The sequence below is a fragment of the Microcebus murinus genome, chromosome 17 (genome assembly GCF_040939455.1).
Source record: "Microcebus murinus isolate Inina chromosome 17, M.murinus_Inina_mat1.0, whole genome shotgun sequence".
NCBI lineage: Eukaryota > Metazoa > Chordata > Mammalia > Primates > Cheirogaleidae > Microcebus > Microcebus murinus.
In genome coordinates this window covers 12,882,866-12,899,494 of record NC_134120.1, presented here as the reverse complement: position 1 = coordinate 12,899,494, position 16,629 = coordinate 12,882,866, and the positions used below count along the sequence as shown (strand labels likewise).

Genomic DNA, 16,629 nt, shown 5'->3' with positions numbered 1-16,629 from the left:
CTTACCGTGAGGCCGGCATAGTAAAGAAACTCTCTTCATGTTCTGGGCACCCGAGACACTAGTGATTTATTCGTATCCTTTGTATTCTGGGTAGGATCAGTTTCAGTAGTGACTTTAAGTATTTTTTTTTCAAGGTCAGCAGGACTATTAAGTAAGGTGTTATTTTCACATTTTATAGTTTCTCTCTTAACAAAAACCACATCTTTTCGGTTCTGTAGCATTCAGAAATTCAATATCATCCTTACTGAAATTATAACTAGATTCTCAAATATAGTCACAGATGATATTTTATAAAATCTATGGAAAACCCCTCATTTGGTCTTCTAGGTGAGGTCCTTTTCCTCTTGATTTGACAGAAGGTGCCAAGCCTCTTTCTGCTTTGTTATGTGTCAGCATGAATTTTCAGTAGAGCAAGAAAGTAATTTTAGTATCCACAATGACTTTCACTACAATTGGGTTAACAGCATGAAAAATAAATATTTAACCTTTCCTTCGGTATTCTACTAAAAACAGATCCATTCGTCTCTATAGCTCCACTGGCTGAAATGTTATGTTTCCTCAGCTTATGGTTTTTCAAAGTTCAACCCAATGTGGCTTTGCTTAGGAAATACATCCACATGGCTTTATAAAGAGAATTTTTATTCGTAATTTATTGTCTTGCCCCCCCTTCCAGAGCCTTGCACAGATTGTGGGCATCTAATTCTAGAAGGGTCTGTCACCATTAAGATAAACACCAGCCTGTATGCTCTGAAACAAGTGTACACAAGACACAAAAAGATGCAAAAAGTGAGGCAAAAGGCCGGGTGTGGTGTCTCATGCCTGTAATCCTAGCACTCTGGGAGGCCGAGGCAGGCGGATTGCTCGAGGTCAGGAGTTTGAAACCAGCCTGAGCAAGAGCGAGACACCGTCTCTACTATAAATAGAAAGAAATTAATTGGCCAACTAATATATATAGAAAAAATTAGCCGGGCATGGTGGCGCATGCCTGTAGTCCCAGCTACTCGGGAGGCTGAGGCAGCAGGATTGCTTGAACCCAGGAGTTTGAGGTTGCTGTGAGCTAGGCTGACGCCACGGCACTCACTCTAGCCTGGGCAACAGAGTGAGACTCTGTCTCAAAAAAAAAAAAAAAGTGAGGCAAAAGAAGTCAAATTATCTTGCTATTTTAACTCCCATTTTTCAGACTTACCAAGGAACTTGCAGGGGGAATTTGTATTTGTGGAGGACATTTGCTATAAACATACTCTAATATTCCTTACCAATTCAGGAGAGATCTATTAGAAAAAAGGTTAACTGAAGTAAATCTGTGGACCAAACAGAATATTTGTAGCTTGTTGATTAAGGACTGTAGCCTGTCAATACATGGTTGTTTTTTACAAGACTTATAAGTACTTTAAGTAAGATCATATTCCCCAAAACACAAGAACCAGAGACCTGACCCTAGCTGGCCTCCATGGCAGCTGTTATATAGAATAGTCCCCCATTTGGATCACGAATCAGTTCTCCTTTTGATTCCAGAAGGATGCACCCAAAAAAATGAGGGAGATTTTCCCCCAAATAGCGTGTTGGACATTTTGAGTTTTGTATCAAGTGACTATATTCCCTACTTAAAAGATGAAAAATTTTAAGTGTTTCTGCTCTTTTGCTTCACGAAGACAACTATGATTCAAAAGCTTTGACTCTGTTATTTTAGAAGGAAACAAGTCAGGCTTAAAGGTAAGTTAAAAAAAAAAATCTCAGTAACTGAAAATTTGTGCTTCTCCACTCAATCGTCAAAAGGCTCCCTTTGCTGTATCTTGGGCAGAGAGAGGCAACAGAGTGGCTCACAAAGTCACCCCAGTAACCGAAAATCTACAGCCTTAGGCCTAAATTCCCCCATTCCTTAGGAGGCTACTTAAGAACACTTAAGCAGGGACATGTTTTTATCAAATTATTGCTTTACTAGGATTGCTACCAATAATAATAGCCACCAGCTTGCAACCATGGGAAGCCTGGTCTTGGAGGATGGAGTCAGGCCCAAATTTTGGAAAAGGAAGTCAGAAGCCCAGACAGAGGGCAGGGCAGGACTGCTGCCAGGAGGGTCTTGAGCCACCTGCGGGCTCTTGCTAGCAGCTGGTGGGCAAGACGGCCAGTGGTGACATGGTAGACATCAGAACTAGACATGCTGTAGGCAGAAAGATGAGTCAGACCAGGAGGGACCAAGCTGTCTGGCCAAAGGACATCCATTCATTCACATACTAAAAATGACACCCAGAGGATGCCCATCCAGGTAGAAGGAGACAGGCATAAGCAGATCCACTTCAGGCTAACAGGAAACTGAGCCCAGGCAGGTGGGACTTAGGCAGAGTCTGGGAGTCGGGAGCAAGGAGGGAGCTAGTCTGGCCTGCAGTACTGCAGTATTGAGGGGCAAGTATATTCGACCTCAGAGGAATGGCAAAGCAAGACAGGCTAGAGTGTCAGATGAACTGAGTTTTCTAATAAACACTAGACTACAATGCACAGGGCAAGCCCAGGAGCCGGTCATTGGAACTGGGGCACAGGGTTGGAGTGAGCCCAGCAAAGCCAGGTTCCACATGATGCACAAGTACTGGGGAGCCACAAAGTCCTTTCATAAGAGGGGTCGTCCTAGAACTGGATCTGCAAGTAGAGGGAAAGAAAGTTGAGAGCAGAGAGGACAGGGATGATAAAGGCATGCTTTGTCTTCTGCATGTGTGGACGTCCTAAAGAGTTTTCCAGATTTTTTTCAATTTACCCCCAAACCACATTTCCTTAAATATATGTATGTTGCCCTTTAAGTTGCATGTATATTGTCATTTTAAAGGTTTGAAGTTATACTTCAAAGTATATTATGCAAATAGATAACAAAGTAGATTTCTGCTTAAGCTGTACCTTAAATGAGATAAAACCATAACTTTCTGCCTCACTATAGCAGATTTTTGCAGTCATAAAATTTCTGCTGCTGCTTGAAAGATCTGTAATCCTATAGCTCTGTCAAGTAGACATGTCAGTTTGCGGGTGATGAAAATGTTCTGGAATTAAATAGCAGTCATGGTTGTACAACCTTGTGAAAATACTAAAAATCACTGTATCGTACACTTTTAAAGGTTTGATTTTATGGTATGTGAATTATATCTCGATTTTTTGAAAGAGAAGGAGGTGTGACCAGGTGAAAAGTCATAGTAAGCTATGAGCTTAGGAGAGAGAAATGGATCTTAGGGAATAATGTGAAAATCTGTTTAAGAGGGAGGACATCTGGTCACTTCTGGAAGCAGTGACTTCCCTTTTTTTTTTTTTTTTTTTTTTTGCAAAGAGGTGCAAAGCTCCTGGGTTAGACGATGGGTGAATGAATCACAGCCACACTCCTAAATATGGATGTGAACTGTCCACAAATCCAGGTCATGTGGTGCTCAGAGGCACTGGGGCTTGGGGTCCAGGACACAGCCAGGGCCATCTGACAGTGCCCCTAAACAGCTGCTTTGGGGGAGCCCTTTACCAAATTCCCCTAAAAAGTACCTTTCTCTGTGTGTGTAACACAGACAAGGTGTGTGCTTATCTTACAGAGACTGTGCCACTTTCTTACATGTCAGAAGCAGCTGATTTTGCCATCTGAAGTACAGCCCAGTTACGTATGCATCCTGTTTGCCCTTGTCATCAGCGTGGCAGCAGTGTCCACAAATCCTCAGGCTCAGATAAATCCTATTTGTTAGTCTGGGTGGCCACATGTAGTTCTACCACTTTGCCTCTGCTCTTTCTGCTTTTCTTTCATGTATGCACATTGTGCAGAGAGACCCAGAGAAGGGCAGTGTCAGCCTCCAGGGAAGCCATTCCTATAAAAACAAAAGGAGGCCGGGCTCGGTGGCTCACGCCTGTAATCCTAGCACTCTGGGAGGCCGAGGCGGGCGGATTGCTCAAGGTCAGGAGTTCGAAACCAGCCTGAGCAAGAGCGAGACCCCGTCTCTACTATAAATAGAAAGAAATTAATTGGCCAACTAATATTTATATAGAAAAAATTAGCCGGGCATGGTGGCGCATGCCTGTAGTCCCAGCTACTCGGGAGGCTGAGGCAGGAGGATCGCTTGAGCCCAGGAGTTTGAGGTTGTTGTGAGCTAGGCTGACGCCACGGCACTCACTCTAGCCTGTGCAACAAAGTGAGACTCTGTCTCAAAAAAAAAAACAAAAAAAAACAAAAGGAAAAAAAGAGCAGAAGGGAGAGGCATGGTGACTTCTTTTAAGCCATTCCTTGTCATCTGCACCAGGCTCACTATGATGTCCCTAGGCCCTTATCACCTGGTGGCATGTACTGGGAACATCCTCTCCATGTTGGCTGGGTCCCTGGGGGGTGTTAGCTGGGAAACCTTTCCTGGCTGCCACGCTGTGACAGCCACGCTGGTGCATGTTCACCACTGGACCTTAAACCCCTTGAGGGTAAGGTTCATCGTTTCGCACCCAGGGACCCAGCCAGAACTTGACTGTTGTGTGCATGAACTGATGTCTGCTCAGCTAAACCCAGCTCTTCAGTTTCACTGCTCCGTCTCTAGCATGTCTGCTTATCGGCAGGGCTGTTGTTTTCTCACTCTGAGAACGCTGATGAGGAAAAGAGCTTTCCTGCAGCAAACTGATAAGAATCTCTCGGTGATTACAGTGGCCTGGGCTGCTTTGGTTTTTTTTGTTTTACTTAGAGGGCAGATTCAGAGATTAGTATTTACATTAGAATCACACTATTTTGAACCAGAAAGGGAACTGGAGGCTCAAAAAGTTTAGGCAGCTTGCTCAAGAGTCCTCAGGTAGCAGACAATTGGGACATAGCCCAGGAAGCTCCTGCAAAACCTCACCTCTCAGCACTTTTTAAAAATTCTCTGCATGTTTAACATTTGAAAAGGTAAGTATTTTTTAAAATTCAGAGAGAGCTCCTGGCACCAAATCTGACATCCCCTGGTATAATCATACTACAGAGCGTCATTCTGTTCCTATGGTTTCGTGACCAAAGCAGACTGAATGTATTGTCCACCACCTGACTCCGGAGTAGTGGGACCAGTTTTGTTTGTGGCTTGCGCAAAGCCGGTTTTTTAACTTTCGGTGTATAATTTGTATATTTCCCTTAATCCATCAAATTACCACGAGCGCTACTGAAATGGTTTTAACTATTTAAATGGGTTTTCATGCTTAAAACAGGTTTCCAGCCCTGGGCTAAAATGTTGGTTTTATACATTCTTAGGGGGAAATGGGCAGGAATAGGAACGTGACATTTTTGGATGTGATATTACATTAGAGCGGTTTCAGAACTGTTTTATGGTATTTTCTTATGCTTTATAGAAATGCAATTTGGTGATTCATTTTTTATTTTATCCAGAAAGAACTTGTGTGTAATCGCTGATGTCGCTGTTCTTTTCAGGTGACCGTGCAGCTCTCTCCTCTGTGTCCCAGCGAGAGGCGTTACGAGCGTCTAGGGCGATGCTGCAGCAAATGCGAACCAGGTACACCTGCTTCTGCGCCGCTCCCTGCCCCTCAAAAGTGGGTGAGGCTTTCATTGTTACTTTTTTTTTTTCTGTCATGCCAGATGAAAAAAGAAATTGGATAGACTTTTCATGGCAGTGGCAAGTGGTATTGTCTGTCACTAAAAAGACAACACTTTTTTTTGTTCTCAAGAAAATAAAATCACTTAAAGATCAAAAGCAGTTATAGAAACCAGTACTTAATTTGTACTAAAACACAATTTTCTAAAACACTATTTCCTGAGACAGCAAGAAGTTTTCTTAAAACCATATTTTAGCACTTTATGATTCAAACTCTCAAAATGTAAAATGCCACTCTTGGTTAAAATTGTTTTCCTGGACATTTTATTTTGGAATAACCCTACTGGAATTGTTGCTGCTGAAAATTGCTGAAGCTCTTATCAGACCTTCTCCCACATGCTTGCAGAGGAACAGAAGGTGGCCTGGCCACCACTTTCCCCAAAGCCGCTCTGCCAGGCGTGTGGCCAAGTATTTCTGCTGCCCCGGTGACGGTGACGTCCCCAGTTCTTTGTTCTGGGGAGGGGAGAGATGGGCAGGTTACCTTATAACAAGACCCTTTGGATATTTCAGCTACAAATATTTCTTGGATGTGCAGAACCAAGATCCAGTGTTTTTTTAAAGCATGTGTGTGAGACAGATTGTTAGTCAAACCAAGTTAACCATGAGCCCATAGCGTGTGTAGGACACAAGAAGTGAACTACCCAGATTGAAAGCAGGGGGGAGTTTGAAAATGGGAGGGGGAGAGGGGTAATGAAGTTCCTTTTGCTTAGCCCCCCTCCAGGGAACCCCTCAAGTTTTGCATGCCCTAATTTAAAATCATAGCTCTACTCCTTAGCAGAGTTTTTGGGTGCAAAGAGTGGTTGGTCTTTTACTTGGAAGAATTGAGAGACTGCTATGACCGCAGGCTCAGCAACCCAGGCAGGGTATGTAGCCAGCTGAGGAGCCGGGGTGCCACATGGACCATGCGCTGTGGCCTCGTCTCACATGTCACATCGTCTTCCGGGGCTTCCTGGGATCATGGGCATGAAAGTGGGTCCAATAGATTGGTGCTATTCTTGTTGTCATTTTGCTTTGTGTTGTTTGGTTTTTGTTTTTTGATTGGTACATTTTTCCCCTTCCAATTTAAGGAAAGTACATGTCTTCTAAGTGCACTACTACCTCTGACAGTGTATGTCTGCCCTGTGGCCGGGACGAGTACTTGGACACCTGGAATGAAGAAGATAAATGCTTGCTGCATAAAGTTTGTGACACAGGTGAGTTGGTGACACCAATGTGTCAGTGAGAAGGGTGGAAACCCAATGTTTGTCTTTTGTCCGTCTGATCTCCTCTTTCTTTTTTTTTTTTTTTTTTGAGACAGTGTCTTATTCTGTTGTCCTGAGTAGAGTGCTGTGGCATCAGCCTCGCTCACATCAACATCAAACTCCTGGACTCAAACGATTCTCTGCCTCACCCTTCCAAGTAGCTGGGACTACAGGCGCGTGCCACACCTGGCTCATTTTTCTATTTTTAGCAGAGACAAGGTCTCGCTTTTGCTCAGGCTGGTTTTGAACTCCTGACCTTCAGCGAGCCTCCTTCCTTGGCCTCCCAGAGTGCCAGGATTACAGGCATGAGCCACTACACCGGCCTGATCTCCTCTTCTACATACACATTTTTAGATACAGCCTATGATGTTTCTTTTGGGGAGCAGAGGAAGAAGCTCTGACTAAAAAGCCCCAGAAGGATGTGTTTTAGACCCCTGAAGCCCTGTGTTAAAAGTCTTCACTTAGAATGTTTGTTCTAGAATGTGTTCATATTGCAGTTTAATCATGGAACACATCTTACAGTTGACACAATGTTTCTACAATGTTCCCACATGCTTTCTTTCCTAAAACCTTGTGAGGTCTCCATAATTAACCTATTTTATAGTTGGATAAACTGAGACTTAGAGAGGTTGAATAAATTCTCCAAGGTTAACAGATGAGAAGCAGGACTCAAAACCGTATCTTCTGACTCTTACACCTTTTTCCTAAACTATAAATGTTTTATTAACTCTGCAGTTTCATCTCCTTACCAGAATGTCATAACTTTTTTGCCTCAAATGTTTTTTTAATTATAATTTATTCATAGGAATCAGGATCAAAATACATCTCTGAAGCTTCTTAAGCTAGAGGTTCCTTTCTCTGTTGTTTTTTTCCTTTTTCCGTTTGGTTTATTTGTTGAAGAACCCACATTGTTTGTCCCATGGAGCTTCCACAATCTGGATTTTGCCAGTTGCGTTCCCTTGGTGTCATTTAACATATTCTTCTGTCCCCTGTATTTCCTGTAAATTGGTTGTTAGATATAGAAAGCCAATCACATTGTGCTTTCTTTTTGTTCTGTTTTGTTTTTGGCAAAACTCCACACATAATACAGTTCTTAGATATAATGTTGGGGTCATATAACAATTGCTGTCTCTCTTTGTGATGTTAGCAGCTGCTAATGAGCATGGTCTGGATCCATTTTTTTTTTTTTTGAGACAGAGTCTCGCTTTGTTGTCCAGGCTAGAGTGAGTGCCGTGGCGTCAGTCTAGCTCACAGCAACCTCAAACTCCTGGGCTCAAGCGATCCTTCTGCCTCAGCCTCCCGAGTAGCTGGGACTACAGGCATGCGCCACCATGCCCGGCTAATTATATATATATATCAGTTGGCCAATTAATTTCTTTCTATTTATAGTAGAGACGGGGTCTTGCTCTTGCTCAGGGTGGTTTTGAACTCCTGACCTTGAGCAATCCGCCCGCCTCGGCCTCCCAAGAGCTAGGATTACAGGCGTGAGCCACCGCGCCCGGCCATGGATCCATTTTTATTAGGGGATGCAGAAAGTTGATGTTCTCATTCTCTTATTTCTTCTTCATTTATTGGCTGGCATGCATTAGAAAGAGACACTTTCCCCATCAACTCTTTGTTACCCTGAAGTGCAGTGCATAGAGGAAACGCAGAATATTCCTGATGGCTTTTCGTGAAACATTTTATTTAGTGACCTCAGCCTGGTACTAGGGAGACTCCTTGCTACTGGACTGGTCCTTATTTATAGATTTTTTTTTTATTGGACAGAACTAGGAACTGAGTATCGTTTTTAACACCATAATTTTTCTAATGGACTAGAGATAGCTGGCAGATTTTGGCTGGAGAAGGTAACGTGGAAACTCCACTGAGCAGAAGCATCTGATCAAGTAGTTTTTATTTCCCACTGCTTAGTAATGACCTTGACTCATTGCTGTCTCTTGGAAATAAAGATTCATTCTGTCTACTGCCAACATTGATTAAAACCCGATGTATTAAGATATTTTAAAACATGTCAAAATTACTCATCACCCCACAGGCTTATATTCACTTACATTTGTGTGGGATCCTGGGAGTACTTAGAATTTTCCTGAAAAGTGGCATGTGTCTATTATATGTGTCCCCATGTGTTAGGTATATGTTTCTGCATTTTGGCCTTGGGGCTGCAAAGCTGACCTGGGCCTTGGAAAGTGGGCGCTGAAGGGCATGGGGACGTCTCCAGGTTCACCATGTGTGAGTCTAATATGAGCAGAAATAGGAACTGTCCCCTCCCTGCTGGCTGTAACTTGAGACAATGAAGGGGGGAGCAGATTTCTGGTTTGTTTTTTCCCTTGGAACTCCTGTAAGTACTAAAATAGAAGGTACTAGGACCATTTGGACAGTCCAGGTGAGACGGAGTCCTACAGGGCTATCAGGTCTGTTTTAAATGCGTTGCCATTTTGTATCATGTGTGTATGTGCAGTGGGCTCTTGTTATTCACAGTAGTTATGTTCTGTAAAGTCACCACAAACACTGAATTAGCAAATCCTGAACCGTTGCTCCTAGGGGAAATACAGGCTTAGGTTAGGTTCCTGTCACAATATTTTCATCCACTGATCTACACATAACCTTGTTTCATGTGTGTTTCTGTTTAAAGACACCTATGTGATATGTAGAGTCGATTCGTTAGCACTCGGCACTCACAGCCAACAGCGCTGTAACTCACGCCTGAACAAAGTTTATTTAGCACATGTGTTTTCGCTGCAAGGCACGTCAGGGCCTCCTTCCTCTCAGGAACACTAGAAAGCACTTCAGCACTGCTCTTGGGGGTTGTTTTACACAGGGAAATCACCAACAAAAAGAAAAAGAAATGAGAAAAACATGGCACCAGAGGATAGACTGGACGAAGGACACTTATCTACAGTACGAGAGCTGAAACGAGAAGGCAGGGCGTCACCTGGTTTAATGCCAGTTAGGGACCTGAGTGTGGAGAGACTCAAAATTTACACGGTTCTGGGCTCATCCATGAGTGACCGCAAAGTGCCCAGAGTATTGATTCTGAGGTTACAAATAACTTTCATCCACTAGGTGAATTTGCAAGCATGAATCTGCGAATGATGAGGATTGACTCTGTGTGTGTGTGTGTGTGTGTGTATGTGTGTGTGTGTGTGTGTGTGTGTGTGTGTGTGTGTAATTTACAACAGAACTGAAAGGGGACAGGAGATCTAGAGTAAGAAGATGAGCATTTTGCTATGTGTTGTGCAAAAAGAGACAAACGCCTGATCCCAAGTGTTTGGGGACAGTGATTCCCAAGCATGTCATCTGGGGCCACTTGTGGGTTTTCCTCGCTTACCTCACCACACCGTGACTCCCGTTCTCACCGGGATCCTGAAGGATCCCAAAATGAATCCCACATCTCCAGAAACCCCATTCTCTTAGGTCGGATCTAGTATTGGTGTTAAGGAGACCTGTGACATTCGAATTGATTATACTAAACACCAAGGAGCTGTGTACTCTGTCTGACTATCCTGCATGAGCCAAAACATTCAGCGATCATAAATTCCCTCGTTCTTATCGTCCTACCAACATGCAAATTGACTTTTTTAAAAGCCCACAAAACTCTTAATTATCAGAGAGAGAAAAAAAAAAACCTCCTGGGACGGGTTGGTGCCAACTCAGGAAGTGCCAGGAGGAACTTGGGAGTTCCCTAAACAGCATGTCCTTGGTGATTCATGCTGTGAGCGAGCCTGGCGGCCTGTCTGGGTGCTCCGGGCCAGGCCGGGGTGTTGGACAGCTGCGCGACGTGGCCGCCACTGACCTGTCTCTTGTCTCCCGCAGGCAAGGCCCTGGTGGCCGTGGACCCCGGCAACCGCACGGCCCCGCGGCGCTGCGCCTGCATGGCCGGGTACCACTGGAGCCAGGACTGCGAGTGCTGCCGCCGCAACACCGAGTGCGCGCCGGGCCTGGGCGCCCAGCACCCGCGTACGGTTGGGTTTGTGCGCGTGTCGCCCTCCCGGAACCCTGCAGTTAGGGCAAAGCGAGCTTTGCTTGGAGACAGCTTTAGTAACAGCGTCGTTAACACCCCGGGGCGCCACGTGGCACTGCAGGAACCCGAGGGGACCCCTTAGTTTTCCCCACGGTGCAGGCACAAGCAAAACCTGAGAATGCCTCTCTGGCCTAGACTCTTCGAAAGGCATGTGAGCAGTCGGCACGCGTGCCCTTGTCACTCACTTGCCACTGTCTCTGGGGCTCCTCTATCTCTGAAACCCTGGGGTCCCCACTTAGGAGGGAATAGGATAGTATAGGGGTGGTCAAACTTTTAAAAAAATTGCCCACTCCCTTATTAGAATTTTGAAGAAACCATGCAACCCTCACCCTCCTCCCACCCCCAGGCACATTTTTAAGTTGACATCTGCACTTTTTTATTACAAATTTAAACAGTTGCTAAGGATTAGTTACTAGGGAATTGTAACAGCAGTAACGCTTTAAAAAATAATGCAATCTAAACACCCTAGCAATTTGATACCCACCATCATTCATTATAAAATGCACTGATTGTACATAACTGTTGGAAGTTTTACAGATTCTCTTCTCTCCTTTGATTTGTATCCATTCCATCTTCCCCACAGAATTTCATCCTAATATATTTTTATGCTTAGAGATCTTTTACTAACCAGTCTTTCATATTCATTTACATTAAAAATATACCCTTATTTGAAATGTTAGTTTTTAGAAACCTTGTGCTATGACTCAAGGTTCTCAGGCTTGAAAACATTTCTTCTAGACCGAGCTGTCACAGTTGGTCAAAAATAAATATATTCTATTTTGCTATATTATAATCATAAAAGTAAAAGCTTTTTGAACTTTATAATGAGTGGGATTTTTTTCCAATTCATATATTCATGGTTGATATTATTGCTAAAGGAGAGACTTTTGTTATAGGAGTATCCTTCAATTCTTTAGTTACCTTCCGACTTATATGTCTAAGATCACCTAGTGATGTGATAACAGAAGTTATTTTTAATGATCTATCAGTGGAGAACTTAATTCAGTCCTTAATTTTGTTGAAAGTAAAAAAATAGAAATCCCTTTGACTTACAAAAAGTATTTCTTAGTGTCATTTGCTTTCCCAACTTCTAGGAGGTATAACAAAGCAGGTTTTTCAAGACATAACAAGTGATTATTTATAATCATTAATCATTCAATTAGAGGCACCTAGTTTTAACCCAATATACTTGGACAGAGTTGGAAGAATTAAAATATTATTCATTTCAATCCATATTGAGGAGTATGTCCATGACAGAGTCTAACTGACAGTCCTTATTATGAAATGCCTTGACTGAACCAAACATGCTTTCTCTTGGAAAAAGTCTGACTTGATTTTTTTAATTATTAAAATAAATCTCCCCATTATAGTCAACTCCCTCTGAATTCTGATTCTAAGATGGACAAGGCCCAGAGCCTTTCCTCAAGTTTGTCACCTGCATGTCACATCCAGGTTTCTGATGGATGTCCTCTCTGCCTTGCACCTTTGGAAGTGATGCATTCTTTGACAGCAGGTGGAGGATAGCAGTGAAGAGGTAGATGAATGACAATTTCACTCCTGCCCCACCTTGCAGTATATTTGAATTCAGGACAATTCAACCTTGTCCCAAATGCCCCATTTCTGTTTCCTTACTTTTGCCTTTAATAGATAGAGAAAAATAGAATCTGTACCAGGGTGCTCTAAATGCAAGAGATTTGCCAATACCAATATTTCGGCTTGTCATTTTGTTTGGTATCATAGCAGGATTTGGGGTGGATAACAAGTGTACTTTCTTTCATAAAGTGAGATTGTGAAAGGGAGAAAGGAGAGGAGAGCCTACAGGGTGTTTTTGGCAGGTCAGTATTCCCAAAGAGTCATGTGGAAGTCAAATGTATGAAAATGAATGCCCTTAACCTTTTATATGCCTTAGCCCTCTTTTTGAGGGCTTCTCAGAACCTTCTACATTGTGTTCATCTTTTAAAAAGCTGTTTGAATTAAAATGAGTTATTATTAATAGACATTAACTGAGCTTTTGTGAGTATAGTTTCAAGGCAAATTAAGATGTTAGATTAAGGTAGCGGGTACCTTCCTCATTGAGCCAAATTGCAGAAATCGGGAATGTACTTCTACCTGACTTTGTACAAAGAAAATTTAATTCCTTATTTTCGTGTTTTATTCATGAAAATAAATCAGAATTGCTACTGATTTCAGGAGTAATTTGTGGTTTGGGCTCCAGCCAATAGCCTGATTATAATATCATGGTGGCCTGTGTTCCCCACTGGGCTCACTAAAGGGTCATCACATGCTGCTACAATAGAACCAGTAGACATAGGAGACCTGAGACACCCCATGTTTGATAACATAGTTTATGAGGAATGTGAGAGTTAAGCTTACTAACCGGGATCAACTCCTGCTTTCAGCCCTGTGGATCAAGGCAGGGCTCCAAAATCTATTCCACCACTTGTGTTCATAAATAGTTTTATGGGAGCACCCAGCCACATTCTTTTTTTTTTTTTTAACATATTGTCTGTGACTGCTTTTGTACTACAGGTAGTTGCAGCAGAGACTGTAAGGCCTACAAAGCCTCAGATATTTACTGTATGGCCCTTTACAGAAAAAGTTTGATACCAGCCCTTGGTTTCAGAGAAAGAGACTGGCAGGGTTCCTTTTTTTTTTTTTTTAATTGAGAAAACTTTGTTCACACGTCAACACTCATACTGAGATTAAGCTCACCAGAAGGGGTCAGGACAATAAGTTTACCCTTAACAGCAGTAATGGGGCTGCCTTCCCCTGCAGATGAAGGCTCGTGTAAGCCAGCAAGGCAGAAAGGGGCCAGCAGCCAGGTGCCTGGGGAAAACAGGAGGTGGGCAGCTGGAGTGATGGGCACAGGCTCCCAGACTAGGAAACAAGGTGGGGGTGCAGGGCAGTGGCTCTGAACAGCAAAGGGTCAGGACCAGAGCTAGCTGGACCTGGACCTCAAATACCGATGTTAGTGGCCCGGCAGTGAGTGAGTTGCCTTTCTGAACACAGTTTGTAACTCACTACTGGTGGCAGAACTACTTCACTGGCACAAGCCAGCAGAGGCTGAAGCAATTAGACCTGGGTACCGAGAGCAGGAATGGAGAGACAAGGAGCAAGAGAGGGGAAGCTCCTCATCTCTGGGTTTCTGGAATGTCATCCTGGCTGATCTCTAAGTGTCCTTTTTGTTTTGTTTTGTTTTCTTTTTTTTTGACAGTGCAGCTCAACAAGGACACAGTGTGCAAGCCTTGCCGTGTAGGCTACTTCTCAGACACCTTTTCTTCCACGGACAAATGCAAACCCTGGACCAAGTAAGTGACAACAGAGGAGCCAAAGACTTTGCTGATTTTAAATAACTCAACCTCCACTGTCTCGTCTGGGTTGAAAACAGACGGATTTCATTGGGTTAGGCTTCCTCTTAAAGCCATGTTCAAAATGAAAAATGTCAATTCAGTGTGGGGAAAATAAACCAGTCAAACCAATTCTTCAACCTGATATGCATGATGGGAACTTTATGTGACATTTTAGATTCAGTAGTCTGTGACTTACAATTGCAGCTTCTTTTTTCCTTTTTCTAACCTTATTTAGTTGAAAATGATTTATGACATATATTAGCATTCAATAACCACTCCTACTTTTCCCAACTTCCCAACATCACTGGTTTATTTATTCGTCACTCATTTGTGTGTGTGTTGTATATGTGTATGCAGAATCCTCCTGTTTATATAAATGTTTGTATGCTGACTATAAACACCTCGGGTTTTTTTTTCACATATCCTGAAGTATTTTCTGTATTAGTTCACCTAGATCTTTGTAGCTTTTTACAGCTGTAGAGTGTTTCATTGTAGAGATATGCTGTGATTTGTTAAGTGCCCTGTTGATAGTCATTTAGGTTGTTTCTAGTCTTTTGCAATACATAATTTTATAACGAAGTTTCTCATATATGTACTTTTTCAGTCATATGTGTCCTTTCACTGCATGCTTGATGTTGAATGCTAAAAATCCATGTAATGATTCTTTCAGTTCCCAGTATATTCTGTATTAAATGTTTATTTTCTGATCCACTCATGCGAGTTTTATGCTGAAGAGAATTTTCTTCATTTTTCAACTTCAAAAGAAGCATCATCAAAATCATCAAAAGTGTATCACTTAGCCATGGTTATTGAAGCTACCGGAATGTTCTTTACTGAAGACCCTGATCCACTCTCTTGTTGACCACACTCCCAGAGTAGTTCTTAGGGACACAGGCAGTGGTTGCTTCTGTTCACCCAGTTTTCCCACCTTTGCGATGTGCTGCCCTTCTCCGGAAGGCCCTGCAGATGCAAAGGTCCAAGAAGACGTGGGTTCCTCTCCAGAGAGAGCTGGCAACCCAGTGCAGGCTATCGTGTGTGTGTGTGTGTGTGTGTGTGTGTGTGTGTGTGTGTGTGTTTTAAGCAAGAATATAAAATCAAAGCACTTAACTACTCCCCCCCCCCCCCCCCACAGCTGTACCATCCTTGGAAAGACAGTAGAACATCCTGGGACGGAGAAATCAGATGTGGTTTGCAGTTCTTCTCTGCCATCTAGAAAGCCACCAAATGGTATGTTTTAAAAGAGCTTGTTGGTTGGCAGGTGTGCCCCAGTATAGTCAGCTCGTCTGGACCGTGCCCGAATGACACGCTGGATCTTCCCCTGCAGGAGTTTGTCTTCCCTTTTCATTGCATCCTGTCTGTGGTCAGCTCAGTATTTCATTTTTATCAGTATTTTAATTCCAAGTGTTGTTTCCTTGATAATTTTCTACATTGGATTGGGGATAGCTAATAAAAGCTACCTATCGTTATTTATGGAACACTTTGTAGATGAAATTAATCTTAAGTACAGCTCCAAAGATTGACAGAAAGTCAATGGTTAATGTGGGAGACTGGCTACTCAGGGTGAGTGAGACCACCATCAAAGTCATCGAAAATCTATCATTTAGCCATGGTTAAGACACGTGGTGAGACAGTGCGAAGGTGGGTCCAGTTATTGGAAGAGATGGCCTAAGTGGCAAGAAGACCTTTCTGATGCAGGTCACAGAATAACGGTTAACGAACGGGCTTTGACCAAGAAAATCAGGGTTTTAGATTTGACACTTTGGGGACAAGTAAGACTTTACAGCATTCTGGATATGAAGTTATACAATCAGAGCACAGTTTATAAAAGACCATTTTGCAGATAACATTAAAAATAACTAAGGGAATAATAAAAGGTTGTTTTTAAAAAGAAAGGAGAGGAATGATAGGAGTCCAGGATGCCAGAACAAGTAAACCACGAGTTCATAATGTGAAGATTGTTCTGGCAATGAAGCAATCAAGGAGGGATGAAGAAAATGGTCAAGTCCATATTGTGTCATAGATGAAGCAGCGGGGATACATCACAGGGTGACTGTGGTTGCATTCTCAAGATCAGCAAGACCTGGTGTGGTGTTGCTGTTAGGAACAAGATAGGACAAAGGGCTTCTTTCTGCCTGCAGAGCATCCACCTGGGGAGGGGGGTCCTGGAGCTAAGCCAGGATGAAGCTGGGCAGCATGGTGAGCGCAGTTCGAATTGTTCTAAAATAGAAACATCACAGTGGCCCTGGGTGACCTCATGCCTGGTGAAGGCAGAGTGACCAGGCCTGGGCTAGGTTGTGGGTCCCAATCTCAGAGTGTGAGCGCACGCTGACAAACCCATTCGGAGCTGGGGAGCTTCTTACTTAGCTCATTCCAAACCAAGACCCTTGATTCTGGGGTTTGATTTGCAGAGTTTTGTTTTTAAGCTTAGCAAAATCAAATAATCTCTA

The 16,629-nt window shown here is 43.1% G+C and overlaps 1 protein-coding gene across 1 annotated transcript in view; it reads left to right on the top strand.

Moving 5' to 3' along the window:
- TNFRSF11A (TNF receptor superfamily member 11a) overlaps window positions 1–16,629 on the top strand; it is a 55,183-nt gene that overhangs the window by 17,250 nt on the left and 21,304 nt on the right. Inside the window, exons 2-6 of the mRNA XM_020282237.2 lie at window positions 5,390–5,471; window positions 6,638–6,763; window positions 10,625–10,768; window positions 14,047–14,140; window positions 15,315–15,409. Coding sequence (XP_020137826.2) covers window positions 5,390–5,471; window positions 6,638–6,763; window positions 10,625–10,768; window positions 14,047–14,140; window positions 15,315–15,409 — 541 coding nt within the window. The remainder of the gene's footprint in view (window positions 1–5,389; window positions 5,472–6,637; window positions 6,764–10,624; window positions 10,769–14,046; window positions 14,141–15,314; window positions 15,410–16,629) is intronic.